Source organism: Anguilla rostrata, chromosome 11 (assembly GCF_018555375.3).
Source record: "Anguilla rostrata isolate EN2019 chromosome 11, ASM1855537v3, whole genome shotgun sequence".
Taxonomy (NCBI): Eukaryota; Metazoa; Chordata; class Actinopteri; order Anguilliformes; family Anguillidae; genus Anguilla; species Anguilla rostrata.
In genome coordinates this window covers 12,862,470-12,876,894 of record NC_057943.1, presented here as the reverse complement: position 1 = coordinate 12,876,894, position 14,425 = coordinate 12,862,470, and the positions used below count along the sequence as shown (strand labels likewise).

Below are 14,425 nucleotides of genomic sequence, written 5' to 3'. Positions count from 1 at the left end.
TCGTCTGTTCTCCCTCCCTCCCACTCTCTATATCTCTCCTGGCCCTCCTCTCTGTCTAGCCCTGACACCTTCATTTCTTCTCATCTCTCTTTCTGTTTCCTTTTCATCTTTTTATTTGTCTCCCTTTGTCTTTCTGCAGCACATGAAACCTGTATTAATGTAGGCAGGTAATGCTGCTTTACTCATATTGCACACTGTAATTCAGGCCATAATTGAAGTAGAGCACACATTCATTTGGATAACACACACTGATGTTTAGCTGGTAATTCAGGTAGAACACACAAGTGTTCAGGTTGGTAATATGACTCTAAATGTTGACTTCCAGTTGGTTGTTAGCATTTTTTTAAAGCCAAGTTGGGGGGCACGAGGTGAGTAAACAGAACACAGCTGGCCGGACCCAGGAGAACGGGCACAGCTGCAGTGAGCCCCCACCCCCCCCACCCCCTGCCTGTGGCCCACGCTCAGCCCACAGACATTCCAGTGCCTTTTCCCTGTCATGTGCTCTACCTGCAGTGAGCTGGCTGCAGCGGGACCCACAGGGCCCAGCTGTCACGCACCTGCCAGAGCACGCCTCCTGGGAGCTCCTGCTTTAGGATTGGCTGCCCCTGCTGCTAGCGTCCCACATTCAACACTGCCTTGTCCTCAACCTAAAACCCATCGAGCACCCGGCCCCAGACTTACACAGAACTGAACCCCTACCCTGCCAAGTACCCAGCCCCAGCCCTACCCAGAACTGAACCCCTACCCTGCCGAGTACCCAGCCCCAGCCCTACCCAGAACTGAACCCCTACCCTGCCGAGCACCCAGCCCCAGCCCTACCCAGAACTGAACCCCTACCGTGCCTAACACCCAGCCCCAGCCCTACCCAGAACTGAACCCCTACTCTGCCAAGTACCCAGCCCCAGCCCTACCCAGAACTGAACCCCTACCCTGCTGAGCACCCAGCCCCAGCCCTACCCAGAACTAAACCTTACTCTGCCAAGCACCCAGCCCCAGATTCACCCAGTACTGAACCCCAGACTTACCCAGAACTGAACCCCTACCCTGCCGAGCACCCAGCCCCAGCCCTACCCAGAACTGAACCCCTACCGTGCCTAACACCCAGCCCCAGCCCTACCCAAAACTGAACCCCTACCCTGCCAAGTACCCAGCCCCAGCCCTACCCAGAACTGAACTCCTACCCTGCCGAGCACCCAGCCCCAGCCCTACCCAGAACTGAACCCCTACCCTGCTGAGCACCCAGCCCCAGCCCTACCAGAACTGAACCCCTACCCTGCTGAGCACCCAGCCCCAGTCCTACCCAGAACTGAACCCCTACCCTGCTGAGCACCCAGCCCCAGATTCACCCAAAACTCAACCCCACACTTATCCAGAACTCAAGCCCTACCCTGCCGAGCACCCAGCCCCAGCCCTACCCAGAACTGAACCCCTACCGTGCCTAACACCCAGCCCCAGCCCTACCCAGAACTGAAACCCTACTCTGCCAAGTACCCAGCCCCAGCCCTACCCAGAACTGAACCCCTACCCTGCTGAGCACCCAGCCCCAGCCCTACCCAGAACTGAAACCTTACTCTGCCAAGCACCCAGCCCCAGATTCACCCAGTACTGAACCCCAGACTTACCCAGAACTGAACCCCTACCCTGCCGAGCACCCAGCCCCAGCCCTACCCAGAACTGAACCCCTACCGTGCCTAACACCAGCCCCAGCCCTACCCAAAACTGAACCCCTACCCTGCCAAGTACCCAGCCCCAGCCCTACCCAGAACTGAACTCCTACCCTGCCGAGCACCCAGCCCCAGCCCTACCCAGAACTGAACCCCTACCCTGCTGAGCACCCAGCCCCAGCCCTACCCAGAACTGAACCCCTACCCTGCTGAGCACCCAGCCCCAGTCCTACCCAGAACTGAACCCCTACCCTGCTGAGCACTCAGCCCCAGATTCACCCAGAACTCAACCCCACACTTATCCAGAACTCAAGCCCTACCCAGTCGAGCACCTAACCTGATCTGCCAATGAGGAGAACCTAAAGGATCCACTGCAGAGGCACTTACAACATACATACACAAGCATGTGAACATACTCATGCATATACTGTAGGCACACGTACACGCATGCACACAAAACACACACACAGACGCATACACAAAAAACACACGCACAGACATGCACACAAACACACCAACACAAACACACACATACTCACTCGTTTTATTTTTTTTAACCATCATTGTTTGTTTGGTTTTCCGTCTTAGCAAATTAGTACATGGCTGTATGTAACTGTCAGAATCGCCATCAGGAGTAATTTTCCCACTGAGTTCTATTCTAACAGTAAGTGCTGCTATCAGAAATAATGACAACAAATTACTGTATAGAGTACCGCGCCGATGACAGATTACTGGTTTTTAGTTCCAAAAAGCATCCCAAAAACCAGGGAAAAGTGAGAGTGAGCGCAGACTGGATGAGACCGGAGACTCTCAGCAGTGGTCGCTTGGTGCTTTGAAGAGAGAGGCTATTTGGAGTCCTGTTCTCAGCTGACACCGAGGTGACAGCCTCCTTCTGTCAAGCGTGGAAAAGGGCGGAGATCGGGAAACTAATTAGTGTACCTCTTTCTCCTGAAAAAGGCCGAAAAATGAACAGACCCCTGTTCCTGTCACAGCACCTCGTTCCTCCGACAAGCCCCAGGGCACCTCCCGGCATCGTCCCACCGCCTCTTTAGCTCAAGAGCAGAAGAAAGGAGAGAAGTTCAGGCCTGTTTTTTTTTGTCTCCCTCTTTTTTTCTCCCCTGTCAAGGGCGTGGCTCGGCCTTGCTCCGGAGCGGCGCGGCCGGGGCGCGGCGCGTAGAGAAACGGACCGCATCACTTCCAATAAGCGCTGGCGCCACACACGCGCGTCCTCCTAATCTGCCCGTAATGAAGCCAAGCTGCGGCGCGCCGCTAATGTCACAGGACCGAGCGCGCTTCTGGGGACGCGGCTCAGCACAGCGGACGACATCTAATCTGCCGGCCCCTGTTTTATTGCCCCGTTGAGAGAGGAATCTCTCCAACATCTGCAACATAGCAGATTTCTCCGTATGCCACACGGTTAAAATGAATCTACCCTACGGTGCTTCGGCAGAATGGCAGGGGAAACAAAATCGGCGTTGCTCTTATCCTCTGGAATATAAATCAGTTGATTGCTATTTTTGAACAAAAACGCTCACCGATGCCATACGGAAAAAAAAAAACGAAAAAACGTTTTTGACACAGCATCAAAGCGAAAGACAACGTGACACGCTGGAGAGCCCGGCGCTCCGTGGGCTCGCTGAAAATAACTGCCTCTCATCTGAGGATCGGTTCATCTTTTGTTTCCTCTCTTCCATCTTTAGCTTGTGTTTGGCATACATGCACCCACCCTCTAACTCTCCGTAATGTACAATATATTTTTAGCCAAAGCCTCCTACATGCAGTATGTGGTTCTTACCTTTGCAGTTTGATCACAGAATTTTTAAAAAGTTAGACCTGGATTCTGCTCCCAGATGATGTTTATGCAAAAAGAAACATTAGTCTTCTGTATCCTGTTATACAACATTTTCTCAGTATTCATCCTCGCTATTACATTTAGTGCTTTAGAACTGGGGGTTTTATCCAGTTTTGATCCAGGGACCCCCACTGACTCAAAGACATCCCAGGGGCACCCATCTTGAGTTTTAAAAGGGGTATATTTTTTATCCCAGGCTTTACAAAGATTGGGATCGAGCGTTAAGATTGGGATCGATGACGGGTTGGAATTGCACTCGCAGACTGGGAGAGGTGAATGCAATTAGGGACCAGTGGAGGTGAGATTGCAGTTGTGGCCTGGGGGGGTGGAGGAGGGGTTTGAGAGTGCAATTGTGGACCCTCAACAGTACCTTTGTGGACCACCTGTTGAAAAACCAAGCTTTGGGTTATCTGTCACTTTTTATAAAAAGACCATATGTTTTCTCTATCAGGAGAATTATCTGGTGCTCAGGCCATCACTGCAGAAGAACCGCCAGGTGCTCACGTGATATCCATTTTCAGCCGTGAATTGTCACCGTCTGTGTTTGGAGCGGTCTTCTGCAGCCCTGTAAAATGGCCACGGGCTCGAGCTGAGTGCGACTCCAGAGGCTTGAGTGGAAGTTCCAAACTGGGGAGAAAAAAATGTGTGTGAGGTTTGGGGGTGGCATGGTGTGACAGAAACATAGCCAGGGGAACGTACTGGTCATGGTGGGCCGAATGGCTGATTGGCTTGCATGGTTCCGTTAGGCCCGTGCTGAGTGAGAGCTCTCACTGGCCCAAACCCAAACAATTATACCAGTGGTTCTTAACCTTGTTGGAGGCACCGAACCCCACCAGTTTCATATGCTCATTCACCGAACCCTTCTTTAGTAAAAAATAGTGTAATAATGCAGACTAGACTGAGGGGTGGACCTCTGCGGCGGAGCCACGAACCCTGAGACGACTCACAACCCTAGGTTGCGACAGGTTAGAACACTGATTAACATTAGACATATTCCTGGGCACAGGTGAGTACACGAGTGGACAAGTGCTTGAGGGGTATACAAAGGGTGGAATAGGACATCACCCGGTATGTGACACATTGCTAGAGACAGAGACATGACCTTACGCAGATTTATACACTGCATGGCCGAAAGTATGTGAACATCAGTGCAGTTGAACACTGATAGATCGATTTGGCTTGGCTTACAGTTGGCTTTCCAATTGATCCCAGAGGTGTTGGATGGGGTTGAGGTCTGGACTCTGTGCAGGCCAGTCAAGTTCTTCCACAGCTTTCTCAACAAAACTATTTCTATATGGACCTCGCTGTGTTCCCGGGGGCATTGTCATGCTGAAACAGGAAAAGACCTTCCCCAAACTTTTGTGGAAGCACAGAAGTGTCTAGAATGTGATTGTATGCTGTAGCATTAAGAGTTACCTTCACTGGAACTAAGGGGCCTAGCCCAAACCATGAAAAACAGCCTCAGACCAAGGAGTATCCAGCTACTTTTGATGATAATAGCATATGACAAGAGAGAAAGAGGCGTGTCATCCACCACCTGAAACAAACACGTAAGAACTGTAAATTGGCAGGGGGTACACTGATAAATGTTTTCCAGACTTTTTTTACAGAACAGCTTAAAAATAAGTGAATTCTACTAACTTTTGAAAGGAAAATGACATGAGAGGGGGCGAGTGGGAATAAATTAAACATGTTGTTTTTTATTGTGGGTTCATGCAGTGTCATAAAATAACAGCATGAATAAGGTTGGGCGTATTTGTCAGAGAAAATACTAGCTGATGGAGCAGTCACGGCAAAGTTGTTGAAAATCACAGAAAACTGAATAAAAATAACCAATATCAATATGCGCAGCAGTGTGAAATGATTGAAGTGCGCAACTTAACTGTAGCCTAACAAGTGCTTGAAGTTTCTGAAATATTTGTGGGCATTTGCTGCTAGTAACAAATGTGGGTAAAATGCATTGATTGGCTGGTGCATTTAATCAATTCTGTTCGTCATGGAAAGAAAGAGTATGTTTTTGTAGCTTTTATATGCAAATCATACCCCTTGCTTGCCTACAAAAAAAAAATGCCGGGTACGTCTTGCCTTCATTGACCTGAACTGAATTTTGGGTAATTCCCTCAGTGTAAGTCTGCAATGATGTGGACTTAACAAAAGGGTAGATTGAGGGCACAGAAAGTCCACACAGGAGCACTCACGGAAAAGCTATTTTTACAATGGGACAGCCCTAAGCCCTCATGGACTTCACAGGAATGTGCCTTTGAGTCCACGAGTCCCCAGGTCCACAGAATGGGATCCAGCCACTATACTCACAGACAGTCAGTTTAGATGGAAAAATAACAGGCTAAGGATGCTTTTGCTAAATGCAAAGCCTCTGTATTTATCTCTCTGCCTAATGGGTCTTCACCCTTCCAGCCTCGCTAATAACACTCCTGTCTGACCTCGGGAACACCGCCACCCAACCATCAAATGACACCATAGATTCCTCCTGGCACGTTGAGCAGATAATCTGTAGACTCCTGATTTGGTGCCTCAGGTTCTCTGAGGGATTTGACAGTCTTTGTCCTCCCTGCTCACACATCAGTGGCGGAATGTTTGCGCCATTGCAAGAGGGGTGGGGTGTAGGGGGTGGGGTGGGGGCCACTCCTTCAAATAATTAGTATTGACCCGAGGTGGTGACATGTGGAATATTGATCACAGATGACACGCACCAGAATGACCAATGGTTTGACATTTTTCTCAGGGGAACACAATGTCCGTCTGCAAATTAGCGTGGGCAAGCCCCCTGGACTGGGCAGCCGTATGATCTAAAGACATGAGCTCAGGCTAGGGGAAGTATTGTGTTAATGAGGGCTTGTGTAATGCTGAATTGGGAAAAAGGCTACATTTGAACAACCAAAGATTATGTGCTAGATTTGCTGAGGTCTGTATAAAGTTAATCATTACATTTTTAATAGAATGGCTAATTAAAATGCAGGTACCGTTCCACCTAATTTGATTATGTTACCTAGTCTGTTTTTAAAGGTCTTTCAGAGTTCAGACGTGGGCGTTTTCCTCTTCACATCTTCACATCAGAATTGTTGCACAAGATCGTCAATGATTCCTGAGAGATAAAGATGCCCATACAAAACCCTCTCGCTGCAGATGAATAGCTCAGCTTCCCTTTTTCTTCTTTCACTCAAGAAATAATGTAGATACCAGGACAGCTGTCCCAGGAGAGTGAAGCTTCCTGTCAGTCACAGCTTTTAAGTATTTATATAAGGTGTTGCAAACTATTCAGATATAATTGGTCCAACTGTCTGTTTCCTAATTTAAATATTTCCAGAGGTACAAAGCAGCATAACTCTGATATTTTCTTTCCTGCGGCTGTACATTGGGGGGGGGGGGGTTAACGCACCCTTTCCTTCCTGTAACCATGCTTTGTCAAGGTATCAATGTATTCCAAACTGTTACCAAGGCCATTTCAGTATGGCATCCATATTGGCTCAGCAGCTCTGTGGTTTCTTCTCCTCCAGGCTCCACAGATGGGCACCCTGATGGGAGTATACCTCCCCTGCCTGCAGAACATATTCGGGGTGATCCTCTTCTTGCGTATGACCTGGGTGGTGGGTGTCGGAGGGGTGGTGGGCTCCTTCATCATCGTCTTCATGTGTTGCTCCACCGTAAGTATCTTTTCCAAAATCCTCAATCTCTCAGGGATGACCCACCGCAGCAGGAAGTGATTCAGGAAGTGGTACAGGGAGTCCTACCCCTGTTCTCCTGGTCTTGACCCATACACTAGCTGCCAGCTCCTTTTCAGTACCTGCACTTAAAAAAGACGTTTAGTGTAAATTTAGACTGCTAATTATATAAGCCAAAGTAATGGCGTACTTCTTCACATTGCCATGTATTTTAATTGAATGTAATTCCATAACTGCCAATCTGGATTCCCAACCGCTGTGCCCACCTGTTTACTGTGTCGTAATTGGAGACTCTGTCAGTGATATCCTGCTGTTATGTGAGAGTAGACGACGTTAAAAAGGAATGTGTAATCAGGTTGTGAGAGAAGGCGACAGAATGTGTGTTTCAAGCTGTCTCCTGTCCGTTTGATCATTAAAACATGGAGGTGGGTGTTGATCACACGATTGTCTTATATCAGACTGGGATTGATGGGGAAAAAGGGGAGGGGGTCCACATGGAAGAGAAAGAGACAAAAAAAAAAAGACAGAAGCACAAAGAGAAAGACATGTTGATAGATTAAGTTTAACCATGGTTGCTGTATGGTTAAACCAGAGAAATTCATTTAGATGCAGGAACCTGAAGTTCAGTTTGAATGTGATAACTTCAAAAAGTGACATGATTGTGTAGGATGCTCAAAGTGTCCGTGTGGTGGCTGTCTCTCAAGCCATACAGAAATCCCCTTGTGAGGGCAGGAGTTTGAGCCCAGTCATAGCACCGTCTGACTTTCACCGTCAAACCTTCTCTTTCTGTTACCCTCTCTACTTTCTCCCTAGTTTGGAAAAAAAAAAACTAAACAAAAAAAAAATAATAATAAAAATACAGAAGGAGCTTGCCACGGCCAATTGCTTTAAAAAAAAAATGGAACAGTTAAGATGTTTTATAAGATGTGCGATGAATGCCAGGTGTTCCAGTGATCTCATTGTGAACTGTAGATATCAGAGGTGGAGATGCTGAGAAATACTATATGCTGTATTTCCACACATCTAACAGTTCCCTGAGCACAGCAGGCCACCTTCCTGTCAGAGACTCAGACCCCCGCAACATCAGATAACACTAAAACAATTACTGTCTGCTCTCTCCTTGGAGAGCTGGGACCACTTCATTACTGACTGATAAGGAGGTAATTGAGTATCCACATCATCACTGTTCAGTGGAGACTGCGGTGTCTGAACTGGCAACCCCAGGTTTTACTGCGGAAATGCTCATTTTGGACTGTGGATGAAGGAGTGGTTTACATAGACGCTGGCTTAGTTTATGCCTGTACATCTCTCTCTCTCTCTCTCTCGCTCTTGCTCTCGCCCCTCTGTCCTATTGTCTTTCTTCCAATTTATGTGAAGTGTTCTTCACCGCCTAGTTTTCTCAGTATAGCACGGTTCAGTAAGGGCAGACAGCTATGGAACATTCATCGCAAGTGTTCAACGTGACAGTGATGAGCGTGGTTTTTCTCGTTCTGTCTTCCAGCATTAGTGTTTTGCTACGATGGAAGCAGAAAAGTGAGACGCAGGTGTACAGTTGTTCTATCCGTGTCAACGATTGTATTTCACAATGAAATCCACCTGCACAGTGGACCTGATTCCTCTACAACTGTTGTTGTCTCTGTTCACAGACCATGCTGACCGCTATCTCCATGAGTGCCATCGCCACCAATGGAGTTGTGCCAGGTACGAAAGGGGGAGAGTGACATGCAGTCAGTCCTTCAGCTTCCCTACTTCCATTTACATTTAAGAATTTAGCAAATGCTACATTTTGCTGAGTAATTTACATTAGCGCACATATACTGTACACATTTCAGCAATGAACAGTGCTGATGCAAACTGCTATGTTATCAGGGTCATGACTGATAGTACTAGTCAATACATAATCTTAAAACATAAAATAAAAATACCATTGAAGGTGCAAGAGGGGAATAAAAAATGTAGAATTAATAGGAATGGGTTAAGGATTTACTTTTTGATTTGCATAGGTAGGGCTCACAAACCAATGCAGAATGAGTTCAGAATTTGCTGATTTGTTGAATTTGCTCGGTGTAAAAACGTTCTTGCTGGAAAAAGTACAAAAAAAAAAGATCCTGGAAATGACAACGCACTGACATTCCAGGTCAAATGTAAAACGTGGACAGAGTGAGCAAGCACGCCTTGTAGAGTCCTTTGACTGAGTGTGAGCCTAGTACATCCCGACAAAATAATTCTACCTGGAGCTCAGTTTCAAATACTTATTGACTTTTTCCAGACAGCAAAAAAAAAGAAAGAAATTCCAATCTCCAAACAGATATAGATGTCAAATCATAGCTGTAAGATAAACTATTGATTTGTTTTTTTTTTCAAAGAACAGTCACGGTTCACACGTCAGTAATAGATAGTTTTGGAATGGTTTAGTACAGAGTAAACTGTATGCGTCTACAATAGGCAGTGTGTTCTATTAATCATGTTTAATAACAGAGAGTGCGATCTGTTTGTGTTTAATAGTGTGTATGATGTTTGTCATGTCGAATAGAAAGTGAGTTCTCTATCATGTTTAATAGAGAGTTTGATCTGTTAATCATGTTTAATAGAGTATGTGTTCTGTTTCCTGTGTTTAATGGAGATTTGTTCTTTTTATCATGTGAATCCCAGCTGGTGGTTCGTATTACATGATCTCGCGGTCCCTGGGGCCAGAATTTGGTGGCGCTGTGGGCATATGCTTCTACCTGGGGACCACCTTTGCCGGTGCCATGTACATCTTGGGGTGCATTGAGATTCTGCTGGTAATAATAATCTGTCTTTCATTTTGAGAGTCGAACTTAAGCAGCTGTTACCAGTTGTATCTTTTATTTTTATTTGTTACCTCTCATTCTCTCTCACCCTCTTTTGCTTTTATCTCTCTCTCTCTCTCTGTCTCTCTATCTCACAGATATACATTGTGCCCCAGGCGGCTATATTTAAGATGGAGGGTTTGGAAGGGCCAGATGCAGAAGCAGCCCTGCTCAATAACATGCGTGTTTATGGCACCTGCGTGCTCAGCTGCATGGCAGTGCTGGTGTTTGTTGGTGTCAAGTATGTCAACAAGCTGGCCCTGGTCTTCCTGACCTGTGTCGTCGTCTCCATCCTCGCAGTCTATGCTGGCGTCATCAAGACCGCCATCGACCCCCCCGACTTTCCGTAAGTATCCACCATCCCACCAAGATAGGAAAGTTTAAGTAATTGAGCTGTGAGCTTAGGACAGGGGTGGATAATTCTGGTCTAGGTGGCCTGGTGTGTATGCAGGTATTTGTTTCCACCAATTACCCTGCATTAATTAACTAACTGGCCATAGACTCTGACGCTGGTTCACTCATAGATTAGATTACAATAAAACATTTAATGTACAGACAAAAGAACAGTCTTAGCCTCGCATTCATATCAAGAAATGTAGGTAAAATTTCAGGCGGCATTAATGTTAGGGCTAATTAATTCAGAATTAAGGCCAGAAGTTGGCATAAAAACCTGGAAAATATATGGCCCACATTGCTCACCTCTGTCTAAGAATAAGGCTCAATCTAATGACATCAACAAAATAAATGATATATTTTTAGATTATACTTACTATACTTTTAGATTAGACTATACTGTATAATAATTCAATAATAATAATAATAATAATAATAATAATAATAATAATAATAATAATAATGCTGTCATTACCCCCACAGGGTCTGTATCCTTGGGAATCGAACCCTGATCACCAAGGGCTTTGATGTGTGTGCCAAAGTGATTGAGAGGGGCAATGGCACCGTGACGACAAAACTCTGGCGCATGTTCTGCGACTCCGAGCTCCTGAACGCCACCTGCGACGAGTACTTCATCAACAACAACGTCTCCCAGATCCAGGGCATCCCTGGCGTCATGAGCGGCATCCTGTCGGGTGAGACACGTACACCTGCGCACACACAAGTACGTGCACACGCGTGCACACAGGCCACACACCCACACACACACACACACGCACACGCACAGACCGATTACAGGAGACCAAGCGGACGTAAACAGACTGCCTAGCCTCATCCTGTCTCTCCCCACATTTTTAACAGAGAACTTGTTTGGTAACTACCTGGAAAAGGGGCAGATCTTGGAGAAAATAGGGATCCCCACTGTAGTGGATCCAGAGGCACCCCTGACATTTACCAACTCCTACGTCCTCGCTGATATGACCAGCTTCTTCACCCTGCTGGTCGGCATCTATTTCCCCTCTGTTACAGGTAAGAGAAAGACACGTGCATGTGCACACACCCACACACACACACACACACACAAACACACACATACACACACGCACACACGCACACCCACGCACACACACACATACGCACACCCACGCACACACGCACATACACACACTAATTTTATTAACACACAGTATGGCAGCATCAAACATTCAAACATGCAAACACTCACATACATTTGCCCAAAGATGAGCACATACGCACAAACACCCACACACACGCATACACACACAGTCACACACACACACACACAGACACCGGAATGTAAAATTCACTTGAAATCTCATTTTGCCTCTCCGTTCCAGGAACTGCTCCAAAATACCACCTTCTTTTTTCCCTTTGCAGACTGGAACACTTGATAATGGCATTTTAATGACATTTTTATGATAATGAGATTTTAATGACATTTTCTGTGTTATTGCGGGAGAAGATTCAATAGATCTGCACCCTCCAATGTGTCAGGAAGGGTGGAGGAGTAAATTTAATATGATTCTACTGGAAGTAAGCAGCATGCACACCCAGACACATTTTAGAAACACACACACACACACACACAAACACGTACACACACACACACAAAGTAAATGGTAAATGGACTGCATTTATATAGCGCTTTTATCCAAAGCGCTTTACAATTGATGCCTCTCATTCGCCAGAGCAGTTAGGGGTCAGGGGTTAGGTGTCTTGCTCAAGGACACTTCGACACGCCCAGGGCGGGGTTTGAACCAGCAACCCTCCGACTGCCAGACAATCAGTCTTACCTCCTGAGCTATGTCGCCCCTATGTCGCCCCAAAGTAAATACTGTGTGTGTGTGTGCAGTCTCTTCCCTCATCTTTGTTCTTGTTTGTTCATTCTTTTTTTAGTTACCACGTCAATTCAAGACGTCTTATGAAAAACATCAGATTAATTACTTTTAGACACTAGATATACAAAACATAAAACAGGTACTGGGTGTGCAATAATGGACGTGTAAAAAGTCAAACCAGAAGTGGCAATGTGGACAACGCAAAGAATTGTAAAAAGCAAGAAATAATGTGGGGCCTCATGTTACTTCATACTGAAGGCATGCACAATACATTCATGAGCGTGATATTGTGCTGAATACACTTTGTATTAATAACTAAAATGCTTCCGGATGTGACATGTAATATTCCATTCTTTGCAGTTTTGAAAAGCTTCTCTTTGTCTGCGTGTGTTTGCATGTTTGTGTGTGTGTGTGTGTGTGTGTGTGTGTGTCACAGGAATCATGGCAGGTTCAAACAGGTCAGGTGACCTGAAAGATGCCCAGAAGTCCATCCCTATTGGCACAATCATGGCGATCACCACAACCTCCTTTGTGTGTATCCTTTTCCTTAACAGCAGGTCAATCAGGAGGAGGCTACTTTAGGAGTGTTAGCCAACTCTTGATTTTCTTTGTCCTTTGGCGTGGAACATGGCAAATAGACATTGTATTACATTACTGCCATTTAGCAGAATCTAAATTACAGGATTGGCTGAAATAAAAGCCCATACACCACACACAGGGAACTTTTGGGTGAGGTTTATGACATCCCTCATGCTCACTCTTGGTCAAAAGTAACTCTTGATAGTCAATCAATCAAAAACCTTTTCTTTTTTTAAATTCAGTGGCCACAATGTGCTGACTAATGTTTTCCAGAGAAAATAAAGATAAACAAAAAAACATACAGAAGAGTATGTTGCTTTGTTCAAGTCAGTGAGTTACTGACATCCTGTGGTGGCCCTAGACTTTACCAGGGTTCATGAAGTTTCACTCTTTCACAGCTGATAAATAAAATCAAGATCAACACTCAGCACCACTCTAGGAAACAGAACAGTTACGTGTGTTGTGATCTGCTGGTTCCTGTCTGTCTGTTTGCCTTGACTGGTGGTCCAAGACATGTCCAGTGTGATCCTTTTTGGAGCCTGCATTGAGGGAGTGGTGCTGAGAGACAAGTAAGTCTTGCATTGCCGAGCCATTACATTACCGGTCACTTAGCACACACTCGTATAGTGTGACGTACTTAAGGGAACATCAGTGTAACTCTCAGGAATACAAAAATACAACTTCACCAAGAATGGATAGAGGCCCGTTAATAATGAACACGTGTAATGTCAACCTGAATGACAACCATTTGTATTGTCAGCACTAAAGAAAGTACCACTAGACAGACCTTGCACATCATTAACTGTAACATTATTCAAAGGGAAATCCAAAGAAAGGAAGATAAAAATAAAGGTTTCTTGAGGGGGTCTTGGGAGCCATGAGGCAAGTCTTTAGTCTGCAAGAGCATTTGTGAGTTGGGCAGAACACACGACTTATCCTTTATTTATCCTGTTAGCTCTGAGAAAGAGTGGGAAATAAATCTGTTGAGAATGATAAATCTGTTGAGAATGAAAAATTCTCCAGCAAGAATCAGGCAATGAAAATATGAGTGTGTGAACATGGTTGAAACTTCATAGATCTTCAACTCGAAGGTCAAAATCAGCCTTGTGTGACAATCCATGTTGATGTAAAGATGACAGGTTGGGTGTGTGTGTGTGTGGGTGTGGGGGTGGGGGGGGAGGGGGGGTGACTCTGCAAGGTTTTTTCAGGACTTGAAAGACATTGCTTTTTTCTGGCCACAGGTTCGGGGAAGGGGTAAACGGCAACCTGGTGATTGGCACGCTGGCCTGGCCCTCCCCCTGGGTGATTGTGATAGGCTCATTCTTCTCCACCTGTGGGGCGGGGCTGCAGAGCTTGACTGGGGCGCCACGTCTCTTACAGGCCATCTCCCGCGACAGCATCATCCCATTCCTCAGGGTCAGTGCCCCCCCCCCCCTTCCGCCTGTATTTAACAGTCTGTCCATCTGTCTCTCAGCCTTTCAGCCTCTGTCCGTACAGGCAACCATTTTCAGAGGCAGGAAGAGGTGTGGGGTTCCCCTCCTCCTCCCATTACCACCTCAATAAAACT

General features: G+C 46.2%; 1 protein-coding gene across 3 annotated transcripts in view; it reads left to right on the top strand.

The window, feature by feature from the left end:
* The window catches only part of slc12a5b (solute carrier family 12 member 5b), a 115,995-nt gene that overhangs the window by 75,749 nt on the left and 25,821 nt on the right, over positions 1-14,425 (top strand). For all 3 annotated transcript variants that reach the window (XM_064297978.1, XM_064297976.1, XM_064297977.1), the window contains exons 4-12: positions 7,032-7,178; positions 8,843-8,897; positions 9,849-9,979; positions 10,126-10,373; positions 10,904-11,115; positions 11,282-11,449; positions 12,716-12,814; positions 13,370-13,427; positions 14,100-14,274. In XM_064297978.1, the coding sequence (XP_064154048.1) occupies positions 7,032-7,178; positions 8,843-8,897; positions 9,849-9,979; positions 10,126-10,373; positions 10,904-11,115; positions 11,282-11,449; positions 12,716-12,814; positions 13,370-13,427; positions 14,100-14,274 (1,293 nt within the window). The remainder of the gene's footprint in view (positions 1-7,031; positions 7,179-8,842; positions 8,898-9,848; positions 9,980-10,125; positions 10,374-10,903; positions 11,116-11,281; positions 11,450-12,715; positions 12,815-13,369; positions 13,428-14,099; positions 14,275-14,425) is intronic.